Raw genomic sequence first — 21,098 nt, 5'->3', positions numbered from 1 at the left:
TAATGTGGGCTGTGGCCGTGTTAGAAGAGGGAAGGTGAAAAAGGTATTATAGAGGAAGACTTCCCAAGTCTTTGTAACTGCTTGAATTGGGGATAGGAAGGAAGGAGAATTAAAAAAAAAATTTCATTTCAAGTGTTTATTAAATATCTGTCTATGTCCCATTCTGTCCTAAGTATTTGGACACACCAAAAAAAGTAAAAAACCCCAAAACCCATTCTCCTACTCTTCTGCAGAAGCATTTTTGTGAGTTAGAATAGGCTGTAAAATTATACCCTCTTTGCATATTTGGAAACTGAAAAGACCCGATCATATGGTATAAAGCTCTGTATAGATTACAAAATATTTCTGGGGCCCAAAGCAATCATTTGGAATAAAATAAAAAAGTTTTAAAAAAGAGAAAGAAGAAAAGAGGAAGGAAGGAAGGAAAGAAAGGAGGGAGGTAGGAAAGGAGGGAAGGAGGTTGTTTATCAAAGTACAAATATCTATATTTTCATTTCAATATTTTTGTACATTTGAGTCATTTTCCTCTTTGTGGTAGAGCCTCATACTTTAATCACCAGGTCCAAGGGTATTCATAGTTTAATAGATTGGGGGGGGGGGATAGTTCCAAGTTGCTTATAGAATGTCTGGACAAGTTCACAGCTCCACCAAACTTGGTGATAATAATTTATCTGACTTTCCACAGTCCCTCTCTGTCATTGTTTAGTCATTTCAGTCTGATTCTTTGGGACCCCTTTAGGAATTTTCTTGTCAAAGATACAGGCTGCAACTCATTTTGCAGATAAGGAAACTGAGGCAAACAGGTTTTTGTGACTGCCCAGGATCACACAGCTAGTAAGTGTCTAAGGTTAGTTGAAATCTGGCAGATATTTTCTTGTCTGTGCACTCTATCACCTAGCTGCCCACAGCCTCTCTAGCATTTGTGATTCTCCATTTTTTGTCAACTTTGCCATTCTGTTGGGGTGAGATGGTACCTTAATTTTCTTTTCTCTAGTTTTTAGGAATTTAGTGCTTTTTTATATGGCTATAGATAGCTTGGCTCTTTTCCTTTGAAAACTTACTATTCATATCCCTAGACAATTTATCAGTTGAGAGCTGATACAGCTTCTCTGGCCTGTTTTATTTTCTTGCAGCAAATTCACTATTTCTAATGCCAAAAAACTTTAATATTCACCATATGATATGGAGAAGGCTCTATAGCACCTGATTCCTCCTTTTATGAAATCTGACCTCTATACTAGATTGCCTTTAGACTTTCACATGTAGGCCCAGTACATTTCTAAAGATCTCTGATATGTGCTGAAAACTATATCCCATCTCTGTCCTTCACTCTGGATTTTACCTGTCTGCCTTCTGAATCTGTTCAGATACCTTGGTGGACTCCCCTTCAGGTCCCTTGAGCAAAAAAGTTTAGACAATGCTGCTGCTGCTGACAGATGGCATTTACACAGTGCTTTAAGGTTCACAAAGCACTTTACAGATAGTATCTAATTTTATGCAGCACTCTATGAGGTGGGGTTATTTTATTATCCTCATTTTTTTTTCAGTTCAGGAAACTGAGGTAGACAGATGTTAAGGTGCTTGACTGGGGTCATATGGCTAGGAAGTATCTGAGCCTGAATTTTAATTTAGATCTGCCTTACTCTAAGCCCAGTGTCCTCTGTCCATTGTGGCAACTAATGTTTATGTAGCCCTTTAAGGTTTTTAAAATATATTTTTTTCAAAGTATTTTTAAGATAAACATATATACATACACACAAACACACATACATGCATATACATATACAACACCATCTAAATAAATATATATATACATATATATGTGTATTTTATTTGTATAGATAGATATAAATATCCATCTATACATATATATGTCATTCCATTCTAACAACAACCCAGTGAGGCAAATTCTATTTATTCATTTTAAAGATGAGAAAATTGAGATTCATCATGATTAAATCATTTGACTGAGATTACACAGTTAGTGAGTATATGAGGCAGTATTAGAGCCCAGATGTAAGACAGGGAGATGGCATAATGGATAGAGCAGTGGACTGGAAGTTAGACAAACCTGAGCTTGATTTTGGCTGTGTGAACCTGGACACAACATTAACACCTCCCAGTCTCAGTTTCTTTGGCTATAAAATGAGGGTGATATTTCATCTGAGAATGAAACAGCATATGTATAGAACTTTGTAAATCTTAAAGTGCTATCTGAAAGCAATTTTTATTGTTATTATTGAATGATAATTCTTCTCCTCTATGTCCCTTTTGCCTCCCTCCCATAACAACCCTGGCTCCCAGGTAACCGGTAGAACAAGAGGGACAGGAATTATCTGAAGCCAGTAAATATTCCACCCCTTTTTCTGTTCTCCCTATTCCCCATGTTGTTTCTTATGATTCATTGCTCAAGCCTAAAGGTCAAGACCTGGAGCTTACTAGAAAAAAGAAGAGAATTCCAAGGGTATAACTCCAATGAGTCATGAAATAGATATGTACAATTTAGTCTACAATTTAGCAAAAAAAAAAAATGACTGAGAGCTGTGTCTTTGCCTTCAGTGCTACACAGGGAAAGCCTAAGAAGTCTACATCTACATACATAGGTAAATGATTTGAAGAAGAAACTCTGTGTGACATGAGTTAAGTAGCTAAAAGTTCTAGCTCATCTTCCTTTCTAAGATACCCATTGTCACAAAATTGCTTCTAATTGATGCACCCAAGAGCTTCAGGTCTCTCTACCCACTACTGAGTGGTACTGAGCACTCAACTCCTAGCTGTGAAAATATCAAAGAATTACTCTCTCCCGGATTCTGACAGCCTCAAGCCCACAAATACCTCCCTGCTTCTAGTAGAAAATGTCTTTTAGATGGTAAATTTGATCCAGGTTGCTAAGTTCTGTAAAAAAAAAAAAAATGGAAGAGAGAGAAACAGAGACAGACAGACAGAGAAATAGAGAAAAGGAACAACAGAGTCAGAGGCAAAGAGACTGAGATGAGACACACAGAGACAGACATGAACAAATAGAGCAGAAGGACAGGAGAGAGACAAACACAGAGAGAAATGGGGGGGGAGGCACACAGAGGAGCAGGGAAAGACAGAGAGACATGGAGAGAGAGAGAGAGAGAGAGAGAGAGAGAGAGAGAGAGAGAGAGAGAGAGAGAGAGAGAGAGAGAGAGACATGTTTTAGACATGGCTTCCTGCACATGAATGCAGAATGGATTCCCTTAGCTTCCTGCATAATAGAATGGCCGTTTGCCACCTATCCAAGACTATTCTTGGAGATCTCTTTTTTCATCCCAACATAAATGTAGTTCTTTCAAAGCCAGGACAGAATTAGGAGAGTCCCTGTGTGTCCAATATTTCTGATCGACAGAAGGAGGGAGGAAGAGAAATAGAGGAAGACATATATGGAGGGAGAGGGAAGAAGTAGTAAAAAAAAGAGAAAGAGACAAAGATAGAGGAAGACACACAGAGAGCTATGGAGGGGAGAGGGAGGGGGAAGAGGAAGAAATAGGAGAGAGAGATGTCAGCATAAGGACTACCTGGGATGGAGAGGCTGCTTCCAGCATCACCCAACTCCTCTCTCTTTGTCACTGCACTTGCTCATCTCATTTATTCCTGGCTCTTTTCAAATCTTTAAAGTTCTAGCTTACACAGATATCTGAGGATATGGAAAAATGAGCCCCTGCTCCACTATGACCCAGAAGACTTAAAACGGGTATGAATAGAAACTTTGTAAAGGCCACTCTTCCTGAAGACCTGGCCTGTTAAATACTAAGCAACAGCAGAGCCAAGCTCATAAGCTGAATGTTTTTGCTTAAACAATCAAGGCCAAAAGTGAGACCAGAGCCAGTCTACAGCCAAACACTGGTCACACAGGGACTCTCCTGATCCTGTGCTGGCTTTGGGACTACGTTTATATTGGGAGGAGAAAAGAGATCGCCAAGAATAGTCTTGGGTAGGTGGCAGACAGCCATTCTATTATGCGGAAAGCTAAGGGATCCATTCTGCATTCACGTTCAGGAAGCCATGTTTAAAACATGCCCCTGTATTCTTTTATGCAGATAAAAATTCAATACTATCAAATGAATCCATAGAATAAATGCCTTTGTATTAAGGAGGAGGAGTTGGACGGGATTAAATGAACCATTTTTAGAATGTACAGGTGAGCAATCTGAATTAATATGGGAAAAAATAATGAAGCTAATAAACATGTTGCTACTACATAAAAAATGTCCTGTACAGTAGCTTAGCATGCTTTCTCTGTCAGCACCAAAGGTCACCAAGCGAGCTTCTCTCCATGAGACTGACCACCAAAAGGTTACAGATTTATCAATTAATGAGTAAGCTTTTCTAAGTTCTCCTTTGTGTCAAATGCTAGGCATAGGGATACAGAGAAAAAAGAAACAGTTCTTGCCTGCAAGAGGCTTACATTTTCCTGGGCAAATAATGGATGCTTTTTTGATGGGTGGGAAAAATCAGAAAAACTCTTTTTCTTTCTTTCAGAGAAGCCCTCTTGAAGAAAAAATATGAATGTTTTGAAAAACATGGCTTTAGTCTCTGTCATAAGTAGTTTTTGGCCTCTGAATTTCATATAGACTTGTTTTCCCTTGTGAAGGTAGGGAGTTTGAGTGACCTGCTTTTTTTGTATTTGAAATTTATTAAAAATGAAGTGGCAGCAGCAGGAAGGGGTAATCAGTGCTAAAAGGAAATATAAAAAGTCCCTAAGGGGTGGTGGACAATGGAGTTGGAGGAGCTGGGTCCTTGTGATCTTGAGCAGGTCAGCTTCTCTGAGATTTAGCTTCCTGCTCTGTAAAATGACAGGATTTGGGCTGCATGACCTCTAATGTCTCATGTCTTTTTGGCTTTAAATCACATCTAATCCTGTAAGGCTGAGGAAACAGTACATTTCCTGGGTTCTTCTGCTCATCTTCATACCATCTGCAAGAAGAATGGGTATGTGGAAGAGTCAGAGACATTAAGTGAAGGTCAGTCAGGAATCAAACCTAATAATTACGGCCCTGTATTTCTGATTGAGAAGTGATGAGCATCTATGGTTATTAAGCATTTAAAGCTGCTGGGTGACTGGGCCTGGGGTCGGGAAGATTTGTCTTTATACTGAGTCTAAATCTGACCTCAGATATTTATTAATTGTATGATCTGGGCAAGTCACTTCACCCTGTTTGCCTCAGTTTCCTCATCTGTAAAATGATCTGAAGAATGAAATGCCAAACCCCTTCAATATCTTTGCTAAGAAAATACCAAATGGGATCAAAAAGAGTTGGATAGGACTGAAGTGATCAAACAACAGTATTACTTTGAGCCAAATTCTTAGGGCAGATAAATGAGTAATCTGTTGTTGGAACTTTGTGTTTGACATGGGTAGCCAAGCTGCTCATAAGCTTGGAAATAGAGCTTTGGTCTTGAAGTTCCTGACTGGCTTATGTATCGAGCCCATGTGCACATCTTTTCATGACTGATGAGTGATAAATATATCCAAAGTCCTTCAAGATGACATCCAACTATTCATGACTAGTCTTTGGATATGGCCATTCAGTTATTTCTAAGGATTGATAGCTAGTAGCTGGATTCTAATCCAGACCAAGCTTCTCCATCTTAGCCATGAGAGACTCCATCAAATGTCTTGCTAAGACCTCCACATTTCATACCTGGCTCATTCTCTTGATCTATATCTTGAATAAATTGCTTACATAAGGGCATGATGTTAGTCTGGCATGACTAGTTCTTGGAGCTCTGTTGCCTGTCACGAGAATATGCTAGGGTTTACTTTTTTTTTTTTTTTTTCAAAATTACATCTTAGAATTAATACATTCTAGAATTTGCTCTGCTGACAGGAGCCAAGAGATCTGCTTCCAAATATGTATTTTGGAAGGGTAATGGTAAAGCTAATGATGTGTAACAAAGAGTGGGACTTTCATCATGAGCAGTCAGTTCTTAGTGGGGCATTATGGCAAGGTGGAAAAGTCCCTTGATTTAGATTCAGGAAATGTAGCTTTGAGTCTCATCTCTAACACTTTGTTATTACGTGACCTAAGGCATTTTATTTATTAACCTCCCTGAATCTGTAAAATGGGATAAAACACCCTTATCTTACAGGGTTTTTGTGGGGAGTAAATGAGAAAAAAATATATGAAAAAAATGAGGTAGGTGGTACAGTAGATGAAGCATCAGGCCTCGAGTTAAGAAGTTCAAATCTGGCCTTAGATATTTACCAGCTGTATGACCCTGGGCAAATTACTTAACTCGGTTTGCCTCAGTTCCTCATCTGTAAAATGAGCTGAAGAAGAAAATAGCAAACCATTACACTTTCTTTGCCAAGAAAACCTCAAATGGAATCAGAGAGTCATCCATAACCGAAACAACTAAACAGCAACAGCAATATGAAAAGTCTATTTAAAATCATAGGTAAGATACCCAGATGATCAACAGATCACATCAGTTAGTATGCAGAGTCTTTCATTTTTATTGGAAGGTTGAGCTTCTTTGGTTCTATGATGTTGTCTTTGAAATGTCTGGACCATAGAAAGATAAAAGGAAGCTCTATTATGCTGTATGTTTGTTCTCATTCTCTCTCTCTCTCTCTCTCTCTCTCTCTCTCTCTCTCTCTCTGTCTTTTTCTTCCTTCCTTCCTCTCTTTCCTGCTTCTTTCTTCTCTGTCTCTCTGTCTGTCTCTGCCTCTCTTTGTTCTCTCTTTTATGAATACATGCATGTTCACTTATCTTAGGTATTTCCATAATGTGAAACAGTGGGCCTTTGACTGGGGACAATCAAGTCTGTCATTGTCTTTTCTGCTAGTTTTTCTCACTTCCACCAGGGGACTTTTCTTTTCTACTTTGTCATTTTCCCACCATTGTGGCTGAGCTATGGATTTTCCCCTTCCTTCACACGCTCTTCCCCTCTGTCTCCTAGAGTCAAGCTATGCGGATTGTCCGGACTGTGGGCCAAGCCTTTGAGGTATGTCACAAGCTGAGCCTTCAGCACACACAGCAGAATGCAGATGGACAAGAGGATGGAGAGAGTGAAAAGCACAGTGACAACTCGGGGGATCCAGGTAGGCTGCCCTCTCCATGAATGCTGGTATAAAGTCAGTCTCTAATCAGGCATGGAGTGGGCCATGAAATGATGTAGAAATTCACTTCTTGGGACACTAGATGGTATAGTTCAGGGGTCCTCAAACTATGGCCCATGGGCCAAATGTGGCAGCTGAGGATGTTTATCCCCCTCACCAAGGGCTATGAAGTTTCTTTATTTAAAGGCTCACAAAAAAAAAAAAAGTTTTTGTTTTTACTATAGTCTGGCCCTCCAACAGTCTGAGGGAACAGTGAACTGGCCCCTATTTAAAGAGTTTGAGGACTCCTGGATAGTTGATAGAAGATTATCCCTGGAGTCAGGAGGACCTGAGTTCAAATCCAGCCTCAGACATTTAACACTTCTTAGCTATGTGACCCTTAATAAGTCATTTAATGCCAATTGCCTCACTAAATAAATAAAAAAGAAAGAATGTTTCAGGGTATAAATGATAAATTTCACTATATTGCCAAGAAAACCAAGAATAAAAGAAATAGAAAGAAATGCACTCTGTTCATAGTTGAACAACAATAATCCCTTGCAGGGAACAATTCTTCTTTGAGGATAGCCTTGCTACTCTGGAGGGGTCCTACCATCCCATGGGTCTTTACAATCTGACCCTGGAGAAATCTCACTTCATCCATTTGGGTCTTTATCTACTCATCATGGAAATGTGAAGTTAGATGAGATTACCTCCAAGACCACATACATCTCTTTTTCAATCTTCTGATCTTAGCTCAGAAGATGCTCATCTTTCTGAGGGGGAGCATGGCCAGCTGTCATTTAGTTGCTGCCTAGAGACAGAGGATAGTGAATAACACTCATGATAACCTGGAGGTCAAGATACTCTACTTCCATCCTCATTTGTTCCTTACAATTTACTATGGTATAAAGTGACTTCAGTGAGTCGTTGGACTTATCCCAACAATTTGTTTTCCCAGGTTGTAAAAAAAAAAAGTTTTATTTTCTTATTCAAAGATAAAATAAATACACATTTGGATGTGGAAATAAATAGCCAGAAAATACTTTGGAATTTACATTTTGCAAACCCAGCCCATTTCAGTCCATAAGGCTTTTTTAAAAAATTGATTTAAAAAAATTTAAAAACTATAATTTCCAATTGTGACTTCATTGTGTTGAGAGGAATAAATTTTACAATCTATTGTTTTAAATTGTGGGTGGATAGAAGTCTAAACCTAAAGTCAGGAAGATGTGACCCCCGGATTCATCATCAGACACTTACTAGGTACATGATCTTGGGCAAGTCACTTAACTGCTTTCTGCCTCAGTTTCCTTAACTATAAAATGGCAATAACAATAATACCTACCTCTCAAGATTATTGTGAGGATCAAATGAGAAAATATTTATAAAACTTCACTTATAAAAATGAAGTCACTTTTTTAGTATAGTATCTGACACATAGTAGACATATAATGAATTCTTGTTCCTTCTTTCCTTAATGGGGGGAGAAGGGGATTGTAGGGAGAGACTCCAAAATGTATTATTTAAGAGAAGGTTAGTGAGAATGGAGAAAAGTAATTGGTGAACACAAATTGCTAGTATCCTGGTCACAACCTAGTAAATCCAAGGGAATGCTATAGATGTAGTTTATTTAGGTTTTAAAACAACCTTTACAAAATAGAAAAATATAAATTAGATGATCGTAGATTTTATGTGACCACAGAATTGGTTGATAGCCAGGCCACAAGAGTCATTGTTTATAGTATCATGGAAGATTCAAAGCTAATTTCTAGTGCTTGGCCCTGTTCTGTTTGATATACTGATCAGTGATTTTGAATAAAGAAACAGGTGATAAGATCATAGATAAAACAAAGCAGGGAGGTATGGCTAACATCATAGGGAAAAGAATAGGAATGAACATTATATTGTATCTACCATATGCCACACACATTGTGCTCTTATAAATATGATCTTGTTTGAACCCTCACAGTAACCCAAAATGGAAGGTACTGTTCCATTTTACAGTTGGGGAAAAAGAGGCAATAAACTGTCAAGCCACTAATCCAAGATCACATAGCTAGTAAATGTCTGAAGCAGGATTTGAACTCAGGTCTTCCTCAACTACAGACTTGGTACTCTATCCATTCACCCTGGATAAGAAAGTCAGAATGCATAAAGGACCCCGATTCTATTATTTGTTAAAGGTGAAATTTAAGAGATATGTCTTTCTGACTTTCATATCAGTATGTACCCTGTCTAGTTACCAGAGTCAAAGGGGGCAGTTAGATACCCACCCTTCCATAACAGAACTATCTCTGAACTAACAAGTCTCCCCTTTTTGGAAATGCTCAATTGGAGGCTTAACATCTGGGAATGTCCTCTTGGTGAGATTTTTGTGGTAGGGATTGTTACTTGGGTAAAAGTCAGACTAATTGTCCTGAGAGAGACTGTTTAGTTCTGTGATTCAGCTTTTCTGTGAAATGAATGCTGGAAGAAGCTAAGCACTGTGAATTGCAAACAAACAAACAAAAAATAAAATAGTTCCTCTTGTTACGGAACTTATATATGAGGAGCATTATCACTTAGGGGAGCTTCTTGGCCAGGGAGAGCTAGCTGGGATTTAAAATTTAAAGTGGTGTCATCATGAAATTGATAATTGATATACCCATCAGTGGCAGGATTGATTTAACTAAAATTCAGCACCTGGAAGGGAGGTAGACTGGGGATGGCACATTGGATCCACACTCAGATCTTTCCAGATCTTATCCCTTATCCCTTATTCCCTATCCACTTTGCTACCTATTAAGCTTTAGATCAAAGATAATATTTGTCATTCATATGGAATTTTGTGGTTATAAACTTATTTATGTATCATTTTATTTGAGCTTTATGACAACTTTGTGAAATAACAGTTATTATAAGTATTTTTACTCCCATTTTGCATATGAAAAAACTGAAGCTCTAAGAATCTAACAATTTGATTTTTTTGGGGGGGGGTTAGTTCTGAGACTAGGTATCTATAGGCTTAGTGGCAGTACCCACTCTCAGGTCTGATCCCATTACTGATTCTGATGGAAAAATTCATGTAGAGTTTCTGACCTGGACTAGTTTGCCTCTCTTTTGGCAGTCTTGCAGCTATCTGTTCTGGGGGGCTCATAAAGTTGACACCAGGCTTGGCTTGGATACCCCTGCTGAACCTCAAGCCCGAAAGTAAGCAATTTTCCCAAGATCAAAAGTAATTGGCACAATACAGGTTCTCTTCCAGGATGTCACACTGCCTCTCAAAAATAATAGATGCACACACAGCAAGCTGCTTTATTCAGTTAAGAATGAAAGCTGATTTGCTTCTTTCTAAACCTTAGGGATTGTGTCAGAACTTCATCCATGTGGAAAAAAATTGATAGTGACTCATTCTTATCCCTGATGTTCATGTATCTTTAAGGGTGATAGCTTCTCCCTGCGGTGGCCTTGCTGGTGGAGAGCTAGAGCTTGGCTCTTCTTGGTGCTTATTTCTACCAATCACCATTGTCAGCTCTGCAGGTTTTATTCCCAGTCAAGGAAAAGTGCAAACTAGAAAGAAAAAAAGCTAGGAAGTTGTTTTCCCCAAAATGCCATCCCTCAATTTAAAAGGAATGGACCAGTTCCCAGAGGCTGTGTGTTTGATCACTGGACTCCATTAATATTAACACAGAAGATCTGAAAAACTTGATTTATTCTCCAAGGCTTCACATTGTTCCCAGTAGGTAGGATTGAATGAGTAGAGGAATGGAGTCTCTTGAGATCAATTAGGAGTGGAGAGAAGTAGACAGGACAGGAAAAAAGGGGGGAAGCTAATCTATTATTCTAGTCAAGGCAAGAAGTATTTATTAAGTTCTTAGTGTGAGCCAAGTATTGTGCTAAGTACCTGGGATAAAAAGAATGAACAAAAATAGTTCCTGTCCTCAAGGAGTTTACAATCTAATGAGAGAGCCAACATAGAAAGAAGCTAGATATACATACATACATACACATACATATATAGAGAGATAGATAAATATAGAAATAGAGATAGATATAAATAAATACAGAGAGATGGTAGATTTATAGATATAGATAGATATATAGAAATAGGTAGATATATAGATAAAAGAAATAGAGATAGAAAGAGATAGGTAGAGATAGAGATAGATATACATTACACATATATGTATATCTATAAAGAAAGAGGTAGGTAAATGAATAAATAGAAATAGAATTAGAGTTCTATAGAGATAGATATAGAGACAGACATAGAAATAGGTAGATATGTAAATAAGAGAAATGGGTAGAGAAATAGGTAACTATATAGATAAAAAAAATAGAGAATGAGAGAGACAGGGAGGGAGAAGGGGGTAGACAAAACTAGAGAGTTAAATAAATATATAGATAAGAGAAATAGGATAGAGGGAGTCTGTGTGAGAGAGAAAGAACACATCAGTGGAAGAGGGAGAATAAAAAAAGTATTTTCTGTCAAGACAACTGAATGCCAGGGATAACTTTTTCACCTAATAGATAAATTTGAAACCATTTACTCCTCACAAAAAAGGTGGAAATTAGAATAGAAATGAATAGAGTATAGCTAGGGAGCTACATTCATAGTATGATATTCTAGAGGTCAGAAAGCATTACAGAATAAGGAAAGAGTTCTAGATTTGGAGTTAAAGGACCCAAATTCAAATTTTGATTTCTCTTATTATTCTATTTACTCAATCCCGGACAAGTTAATTAGCCCCCAGGAACCACAGTCAATTCTTATGTAAAAGGAGATCTTTGGATATGATGACTTGCAAGGTTCTTTTAGTTCTCAGATACTATGAGCCTGGGGAGGTTTCAGCTTTTTCTGCACAAGAAACCTCTAGGAAGCACAATAGGTACGAGCCTGGCTTTGAAGGCAGAAAGTTCTGAGTTCAAATCCTGCCTCAGACACTCATTCATTTCTGGACAAGTCATTTTAACCCTACTCAGCCTCAGTCTCAGTTTCTTGATCTATAAAAAGGGAATAATAATAGCATCTACCTTACAAGGTGTTGTGAGCATTAGGTAAGATAACATATGTATAGCTCTTTATCAATTTTAAAATTATATGTAAATGCCAACTATAATTATCATTATATAATTATAATCTCATATTATTATATCATTATTATTATTGCAAGATTAGAATGGGATAGAATAGGATATAGGTCAGGACTGAGAAATACTGTTGGTTTTACTATGGTTTATCTCAGATAGTTAATAACCAACAAGCATTAAGTTTCTATTATGTGCCAGACATTGTGCTAAGCACATGTAGGTACATGACACTGAAACCAAGCAAAACATATGAAAAATAAAGTTACCTGGAAAGTTCAGATCCTTCTATAAAAGTGAGACTCTGGGAGGAGTTTATTGCTCTGCTCTCTATCCCTCCAAAGAGGGGAAGGACAGCTGAGGATGCTGAGAAGGTGCTGAGTATCAAAAGCTGAGTCATTCTGCATTAGAATGAGAATTTGGGTGATGAATTTCTCCAGGGGGAAGCACTGTGCTCTTTCAGTAGAAATCAAGTGGAGCCACTGATGGAAAATAAATAGATATCAGAGGCTCTTGTGCAGATAAGAAGACTGAAGTTAATGCTTATTATCCTTTCAATAAGACAGAAAAGGATTTGAGGAAATAAGAATGATGAAAAAGAAGAATGAAGCTGACTAACAAAATGACATCACCTTTATTTTTATTAACAAATAAAAAAAGGAATACTAGGTTTTGCAAGAGTGAATGTTGAAAACTACCCTTGCATGCATTCTGAAAACAAAAAGCTATTATTAAAAAATGAGAAAAAAAACCTAAGATCTTGGAAATTAATTCATGTTCTTATATTGTCATGATGGAGATAGGGACCATTTTCTGTTTAATCTATGTCTTGTAGGTCTTCATGGGCAATAAAGTTCTAAACAGTATTTTATTAAAGCTGTGATGACGATGCTAGCTTAGAGAGATAGGGAGATAATGAATGCCTAACATCCACCTGTGGAAACATTTGCCTAGACCAGATAGGATTCACGACTCATTTCATAATGCCTAAATAGAAACTGTTTATGTAAGACATGACATCTTTCTACAGGGAAGTCAAAATGCTGGCCAGACAGAGTTTCAATGAAGTTAAGACTATTTGACTGAACTACAGAATAAAATAGACGTGGAATAGGGTTCAGGTTAAGATGAAAAGGAATTATTGGAGCTGTTGTCTGGAAAGCCCACCATGGTAAAGGAACCAGGCATCAGTAACTGATCTTCTCCCATTTTGAAATGATTTTTTAGAATGTATTCTGTTGAATAATAAAACGAAAAAGCAGGTGGCTTGATGGGAAGTACACCAAATATAAAGGAAGACAAAAGCCCTGAATTCTAGGCAAGTAAGACACAGTGGGATGATAGAGAAAGGGTCCTGAATTTTGAAGTCAAAAGACAGTATCTGTGTTTGAATTCTTACTCTATCATCTACTGCCTTTATTTTTTTTTTGGGGGGGGAGGGAATTAACCTCTCTAGGCCTGTTTCTTCATTTTATAAAACAAGGAGTCTGAACCAAATTAACTTTGTGTTGCTTTCCAGCTCTAAATTGGGGTCCCAAATCCCAAGTATTCTTTCCATAATTCATCTAGCACATGTTTAAGTGCCTGTATTGTGGTGGGTAGACACTGGGCAAGTTAAAAACCTCACATAATACAAGGTCCCTGCTTTCAAGCTATTTATAGTCTGGTAATAGTATGGAGGAGGAGGAGGAAAGAGAATGAGGAGGGAGAGGAGGAAGAGGAGTAGAAAGAAAGAGGAGGAGGAGGGGGAGAAGGAAAAAGGAGGAAGAGAAAATGGCAAACTACTTCAGTATTTTTTCCAGGAAAACTCCAATAGGGTCACAAAGAGTCGGACATGCCGAAATGACTGGATAACAGTAACAGCAGAATAATAATAGATACTATTTGGGTAGTGCTTTAAGATTTACAAATCGCTTTATAGATATCTTGTTTAACCTCATGATATTGAGACATGAGTGTTATCTTCTTTTGTAGAAGATATCTACAAAATCTAGGGTCACACAGTTAATGTCTGAGTCAGTATTTGAATTCAGGTCTTTCTGATTCCAAGAGCTATATTTTTTCCACTACACCACCCACCTGTTCTTCCTCACTCCAAAGTCCAAGCAATGACTTCCTGCATGCTTCCTATATCCATGGCTCCATTTCCTTTTTACATACCCTTTACACAATGTCCTCCCTCTTTAGCCCTATCTCTTGCTGTTCCAACTCTATTCAAGATTTAGCCCAACTCCTACCTTCAATCAGAGACTTTTCCTAATGTTTCTCATTGTTAGTGCCTCCTCAAATACTTTGTATTTGATTTTTGTGTATATAACATGTGTGTGTGATACATACTTGTCTGTTTAAAACTTGTATCCTTGAGAATACAAAGATACTTCTTATATTATTAGTTTTTCTTCTTCCTTTTTTAATCTTTGTATCTATCCTAAGTGCCTAGCACTGAGGGGACTATTTTTAAATAGATGTCAAATAAAACCTGATTGAATAGAATCTTAGGCCTGGTTTTGCCACTATGTGACAATTGTTGAATGAGCCATTTACTCCTTTCCTGTATCAATTTCCTCATCTCTAAAATGGGAAGTTTGGAGGGTTCTTTTAAATTCTAAGATTATTCCTTAGAAGGTTACCCAGTGGTGGAGGCTGTCTTCGATTACAAATCTAAAGCAGTTGATGGAGTTATTTAGTGGCCAAAGTATAATTATAGCTTCCTTTCCCCTCCAGGGAAGATGTTTTCGTCCTTCTGTCCTAAGTCCCTAACAGGGTTTTTTTTTTTTTTTTTTTTTTTTTTTTTTTGTTGTTGTTGTTGTTGTTGTTGTTGTTGTTTTGCTTTGTTTTGTTTTGTTTTGTTTTGTTTTTTGCATATAATAAGTTCTTAATAAATGTTTATTGGATGAATAAAATTGAATTGACTTTAATTTTCTCATATAGGGCACCTTAAGATTCAGGGACCTTGTACAATTTTCTAAAAAACTAACAGGATCCATACTTGAGATTTTTCCATTTAATGAAGTGTTTCTCTTTTTTCTGAAAAAGGAAGGTGTATATGTTGAGAACTGGTAGATCTCTCTGCAGAGAAAGTTCATTTATTGTGAATAATTGCAAACCCTAAGGAGTCTTTCTCTATGGCTTCCTGGATTGTCTATTCTCCATTTCTGTCCTTCTACACTATCTTTCTCCTATATACCTCTCTTTCTGCCTTAATCTTTCTCCCCCTTTCTGTCCCCAGAATTGTCCCATGCACTTGGAGAATCTCCCAGTTGTATCTTTGGGCAGCATTTGCCCACATGTCCTTCCAGAACTCAGGTCTAGGAGCAGTTCACCTTCCACCACACCAAGGCTTATGGTTCTTATAGGTTAATGGTTCTTCTCTGCCACCCTCCTTGCCCCAGGAACATCATAAAAAGTTTAAGGTACTAGCCTATTTCCCTAAGGAGCCCTGTTTGCTCTCCTCTAGTCCATACATAGTCCATCTACAAAGATTTCTAAATCACTTCTTTTCTACTGTCTTTAAAAAAAATGAATTCCCCTCATAATGAAATCTGTCAAGGTTTGGAATATGTATATGTGGGGCATGGAGGAAGAGAATGGAGTTTGATAGATCTCAAACTCTTTAAAAGAAAATTTACTTTGAAAATATTTTAATTATTAATATTTAATCATCCAAGCTGTACAACTCTTTGAGTGCCACTGTTACCAATGTCCACTCCCCAGCCTGCCTTTCCTTGCTTCAAAGGACAGTTAAACAAAAGAAGATAATACTTAAACCAGGTCTGACAACAAACGCCTTCCTCCATTCCACAGAGAAGCAAGATCACTTCATAATGGACAGAAACATTATTTGGTAGTCTATTCCACATATCCTAGGCCTTCTTTTCCTTAGCCCACAAGCAATGTATTATTTATGGTAAGAACGTGCTGTTGAATATGTGCAGAATCTATATTCTTTCCCATTGTCACTAGGAGATGCTCTCTGATTTATATTTCCATGAATGTGGTTGGTCTTGTTTCTCATTCAACCCTCTTCACATTTACCCTGTCCCTTTTTTTGATATCTTGATCAATCAAGAGAATAGGAGAAGCAGTACTATGAAATAGCAAGAGGGCTCAATATGGACTCCATATCCCACTGGGATGTTCATTAGTTGTGTGTGACTTTGTAAAAGTTAGCCTCTCTCTAAAATGAGGGGTTTGTATAAAGTCCATTCCAATTCTAAATCTCGGGTTACAGAATCAAGTCAAAAAGCAGAGAGAGTATTCTTGGCATCAGGAATCAGAAACTCAGGGACCTGAGTGCAAATCCAGACTCAGACACTTACTGAGTAAGCCAGGATAAATCATTTTGACTCATAACAGTAGCATTTACCTCCCAGCATTGTTATAAGGATCAATTGCGATGTTTGTAAAGTATTTTGCAAAACTAAAAGCATGATGCTTTTAGTAAAAAGCTATTATTGCTTAAAAATTATATTTGAAAAAAAATTTCAAGATAGTCTTTCATTTAAGCCAATTGTTTCATTTCACAAATGAAAAAAACTAAGATTTAGAGAGAGTAAATGACTTGCTTTCCAGGTAAAGTTACCCTCATCCTTAAGCCACAATGGAAGGTATTTTAGTTAGACTTACAACCAAACTACCTGAGATTTGGCTCTGGACTTATCACTACCTGCCATGACCTCTAAGAATGAAAAGGAATCATAAAGGTCATCTGAAAGCAATGAAAGGAGTTTTGCAAAGCCTAAGACACTGGGAGTTTATACTTCTCATATTAAGAAACTGACAGGCTATAGCCCAAAGGTAACCTAGATTCATGACAGTCATTAGAGAGCAGCCCCTAGCAATGCTTAGGAATTTTTCTCCCAACTTTGACAGCTTCTTTTTTGACATGAATTATTGGAGATGTCAGGCAGACAGGAAGTTTGGGACAGAGTAGGTGGGACACGGGAAACAGCAAAGCAATAACACCATGATGGATGAGTCTTGATCTTCAGTTCTAGGCTAGGGCCATCTCTGGAAGCTATTGAGATATTTAACCAGCAGCAAGAATTTACTAAATATTTTATGATGTCCAAGGCCCTGTGCTAGAGCTTTTGAAAGACAGAAGCATGATTGACTTCAAAAGGAGTTAATTGGGGGTGGGATGGGGAAAGAAGGGAGAGAATATAAATATGGGAACCAGAATGATTTGTTGAAAGGAAATGTATGACTGAGTACCTGAAAAGCAAGAAACACAGTCTGATGTCATGAAAATAGTAAACTAAGCATGAACTGTTCTGGCTCATAGTCAGTATTCTGCCCCTGTCTTAAGTGAGCTACTTAACTTCTCTGGGGCCAAAGTTTTCTCATCAGTAAAATGTGTGTTTTCTCACCTGTAAAAAGTGCTTTAGATAAGATGATGACAGGACCTTAGAGATCATACAACCTAGTCACAACTGTAAGAATCGCCATTGTGACTTGATGTTGTGACCTGTTATTTTTTTTCTCTGAGATATTTTCTTTTCTCCTCCTTTCCCTTAACAAAGAGGTTCCACTAAGCAAACCAAACCCACAATTGGGCCAGATGTGATAATGACTTGTTTAACATCCATATCCCAAGTCCTTTGAAATTACAATTAATCATTGCATTGAGCAGAGTTCTCACATCTTTCAGTCTTATTTTCTTTTACATTACTGTGTTCATTGTATAAATTGTTTTCTGGTTCAGTTTACTCAACTCTCTAAAACTTTACATGTGTTTCTCTGAATAATTTTTTCTCTCTTCTCTGATCTTCATCCATAAACATGTGTGTGTGTGTGTGTGTGTGTGTGTCAAAAACAAAATTTCTTCAGCTGTAGCTCTAATGGTCTCAGATTTTCTTGGACTTGGCATCTCCATTGGGTAACACTCCACTCATATACTCAATTTGTGCTAGCACATCTGATCTACACTTCTTGTCTTTGATTTCACTCAATTCAATTCAATAATTTTTTTTGTGTGTGTGTACTGGGAACAAAAAAAATGAATCTCCTTTTCTTTGCACCCTCGGTGAGTCACATTGTATATCTCTCAGAATTAGTTGATAATTGGTTAGTTGGGATGCATTGTCTGTTTTCCTTTTTTATTTCTCAATATAGGTGGTAGCTCTCTGGTAGAGGGATAGAGTTGGAAATTAAGGATGGAAAAACAAAAGATATTTTTTTTTCATGTACCCCTTCTGTACAGAGAACATCCCCCCTTTTTAGAGCTGTATCTCTTTCAGCATGGGAAGTGGTTGCTGAAGCAGCTGCCCACTCCTTCTGGCTGACTCAACTGGCCACAGCTGTTGCCTCTTCCTATAAACTCCCTCCTTAGCCCTAAACAGGCCCATCTTTAGAGTTGCCAGGAGCAGCCCAGAGAAAATCCAGATGCAATGTTTAAATACTTTGTAAATATCAGTCATGCTTCCCCTAATGGCTTTTGTGGGTTTGCAGCAGAAGAATTCACAGGACAATTTGTGCTATGAAGCAGACACTTCAGACTGATGAAGTGCAATAAAAGAAGGATAAACTAGCTCATGATTGTGTGTTCAGGTCAGCTTTGTCAAGTTTGTGTCCTTAATTCCCAGGATACAGGAACTTAGGGTATTGGCCTGGCCTGTTTTGTGTAAGAGAACCTGTGGGCACTTTCAGGCTCACACAGACACAGACTCATTGACTGACTGGTTGCTGCCATACCTGAAGGAAGACTTAGCTTGAGGTTTGATATTAAATACACTGGAGTATGGTACATGGCACACGTGGATTGGGTGTCTGGACAAATCACATAATGTTTGTGGGCTTCAATTTCCTTATCTGTAAAATGAAGGGGCTGGATTTGGTGATCTTTGAGTTAGTTTTCATTCTAGCTGTAAGTCTGTGCTCCTCTGATGCTAAGGGAGAAGTACATTCAGATAGCAAAACTGGAACAGAAAAGTGTCTTATGTAGTGGCTTACACATAGATTCATAAAGTTGGAAGGGACTTTGGTGATCTCTATTTCAGCTTCTTTATTTCCTGTCAAGAAGCTTAATTCCCATGAATGATATAAATAGTACTAAACAGGAATGTCTTTGTAATTGAAATATATGGTTCTTCTATGAGAAATAAGTGTGAACCACAACATAGCATTTCTATTCCCTCTGTTTTTGTCCGCCTGTATTTTTGATTTCCTCCTCGGGTTATTTTTACCTTATGTCTAAGTCTGATTTTTCTTGTGCAGCAAAATAACTGTAGGGACATGTATACATATGTTGTATTTAATATATACTTTAACATATTTAACATGTATTGGTCTACCTGCCATATGGGGGAGGGGGTGAGGGAAGGAGGGGAAAAGTTGGAACAGAAGGTTTTGCAAGAGTCAATGCTGAAAAATTACCCATGCATATATCTTGTAAATAAAAAGCTATAATATTTTTTTTTAAAAAGATCAAGAATAAAGGACAAAACACAATATTAAAAAAAATAAATATATGGTTCTTTCTTTCAATACTACCTGACTTGGAACATGTGTTTTTAAAAGTATCTGGTGTTATACAGATGCAAGGTTCATAGTCAAAGATTTAGACCAAGAAAGGGATTTTTAGATCTCATCTAAATAAACCCTCTTATTTAATAAAGATGAAGAACCTGAGGCTTTGAGATGTATATAGCTAGAAAGTGTCAGAATTGGAATTTGAATCTAGGCCTTCTTGAATCCAGTGCCAGCATTCTATGCATTGTGCCAGTGGTGTCAAACTTTAGTAGTAATGGGGCCCAATGAGTATTATCATATAAGGATCCCTGAGGGCTTCATATTGATTTTGTTTTTAAAATGTATCATTGCTTAGGTTTTATCATATTTCTTTTTTACTTATTTTGTTAAATATTCTCCAATTCCATTTTAATCTGGTTCAGACTGCACTAAGGAGTGTTGCGGGCTGCAAGCAGCCTGTGAACTATATGTTTGTTATCTCTGCCCTATACCAATTCTCAAAATTGTTTGTTGCATTGACCGGGAATTGAGCCTGGCCTCTGCCATGACAGATGAGAATTCTACCCCTGAGCTGAGCCACCAGTGGGGAATGACAGCCTTGTTATGAGATTTATCACTTCTGCTCTCTTGTCCCTGTAGCCCGCCAACTGACTGGAGCTGAGAAGGCCTCCACAGCCACTGCAGAGGAGACTGACATCGATGCTGTGGACATCCCTCTCCCAGGAAGTGACATCCTAGATTTCAGCCGAGGGGTGACTGACCTTGATGCAGTGGGGAAGGAAGGAGACCCCCTTACTGACACCAAGGTAGGTCCTCACTCTTTCAGCATCCCAGAAAGAACCAAGAGCTTTTCCCTGCTCCCACCCCAGCCCTCAGTCATCCTCAGGGTTTCTGGGACCTCGCCACAAAACTCATCTCCCTACAACTCAACTGAGTAATTAAATGGCCAAAAGCTATTATATAGTGTAGCTTCTAGAAAAGATTGAAGGGGGAGAATTAGAGAGTTAAAATGGAAGGACAGATGGAAACTGATTTTAACCAAAGGAGATGTCATCCTTTTATATTTGGGGCCCAAACTCAGTTGATTCTTGTATTAATTTCACTGGGATTTTCCCAGCTCTGAGAGGGCCATCTCACTGTGCTGCAATTATATGTCAGATTCAGCAGAGTTTTGCATTGAAGCAAACTCATCTTCTCAATCCCCTCTCCCATTTTCCATATGAGTTTCTATAATGGGGGCCATGGCTAATCTCTGTATCTTTTTACTATCATCTCTATGACTCTGTGGCCTGATATGACTCAGCATTAAAGGGCTGTGATCAGATGGGGAGAGATTGGATGATCTGAGTCATCTGTCTCCCACTGAGTTAGATTGATTGCCAAAGTGTCAAAATATAATTGTCCAACTGGTTGTTTATTCGACAAGCTCTACTTACCCAGTCCCTAATCAGTTACAGTCAGACAACTCACTGTTTCCTATTCGGGGCCA

At 38.0% G+C, this 21,098-nt stretch overlaps 1 protein-coding gene across 2 annotated transcripts in view; it reads left to right on the top strand.

Moving 5' to 3' along the window:
* Nucleotides 1-21,098, top strand: part of NOS1AP (nitric oxide synthase 1 adaptor protein) — a 371,378-nt gene that overhangs the window by 306,821 nt on the left and 43,459 nt on the right. For both annotated transcript variants that reach the window (XM_051999131.1, XM_051999132.1), the window contains exons 6-7: nt 6,931-7,072; nt 20,249-20,415. In XM_051999131.1, coding sequence (XP_051855091.1) covers nt 6,931-7,072; nt 20,249-20,415 — 309 coding nt within the window. The remainder of the gene's footprint in view (nt 1-6,930; nt 7,073-20,248; nt 20,416-21,098) is intronic.

Source organism: Antechinus flavipes, chromosome 4, assembly GCF_016432865.1.
Source record: "Antechinus flavipes isolate AdamAnt ecotype Samford, QLD, Australia chromosome 4, AdamAnt_v2, whole genome shotgun sequence".
NCBI lineage: Eukaryota > Metazoa > Chordata > Mammalia > Dasyuromorphia > Dasyuridae > Antechinus > Antechinus flavipes.
The sequence above is the reverse complement of the archived record's forward strand: the minus strand, read 5'-3'. Positions and strand labels throughout refer to the sequence as shown.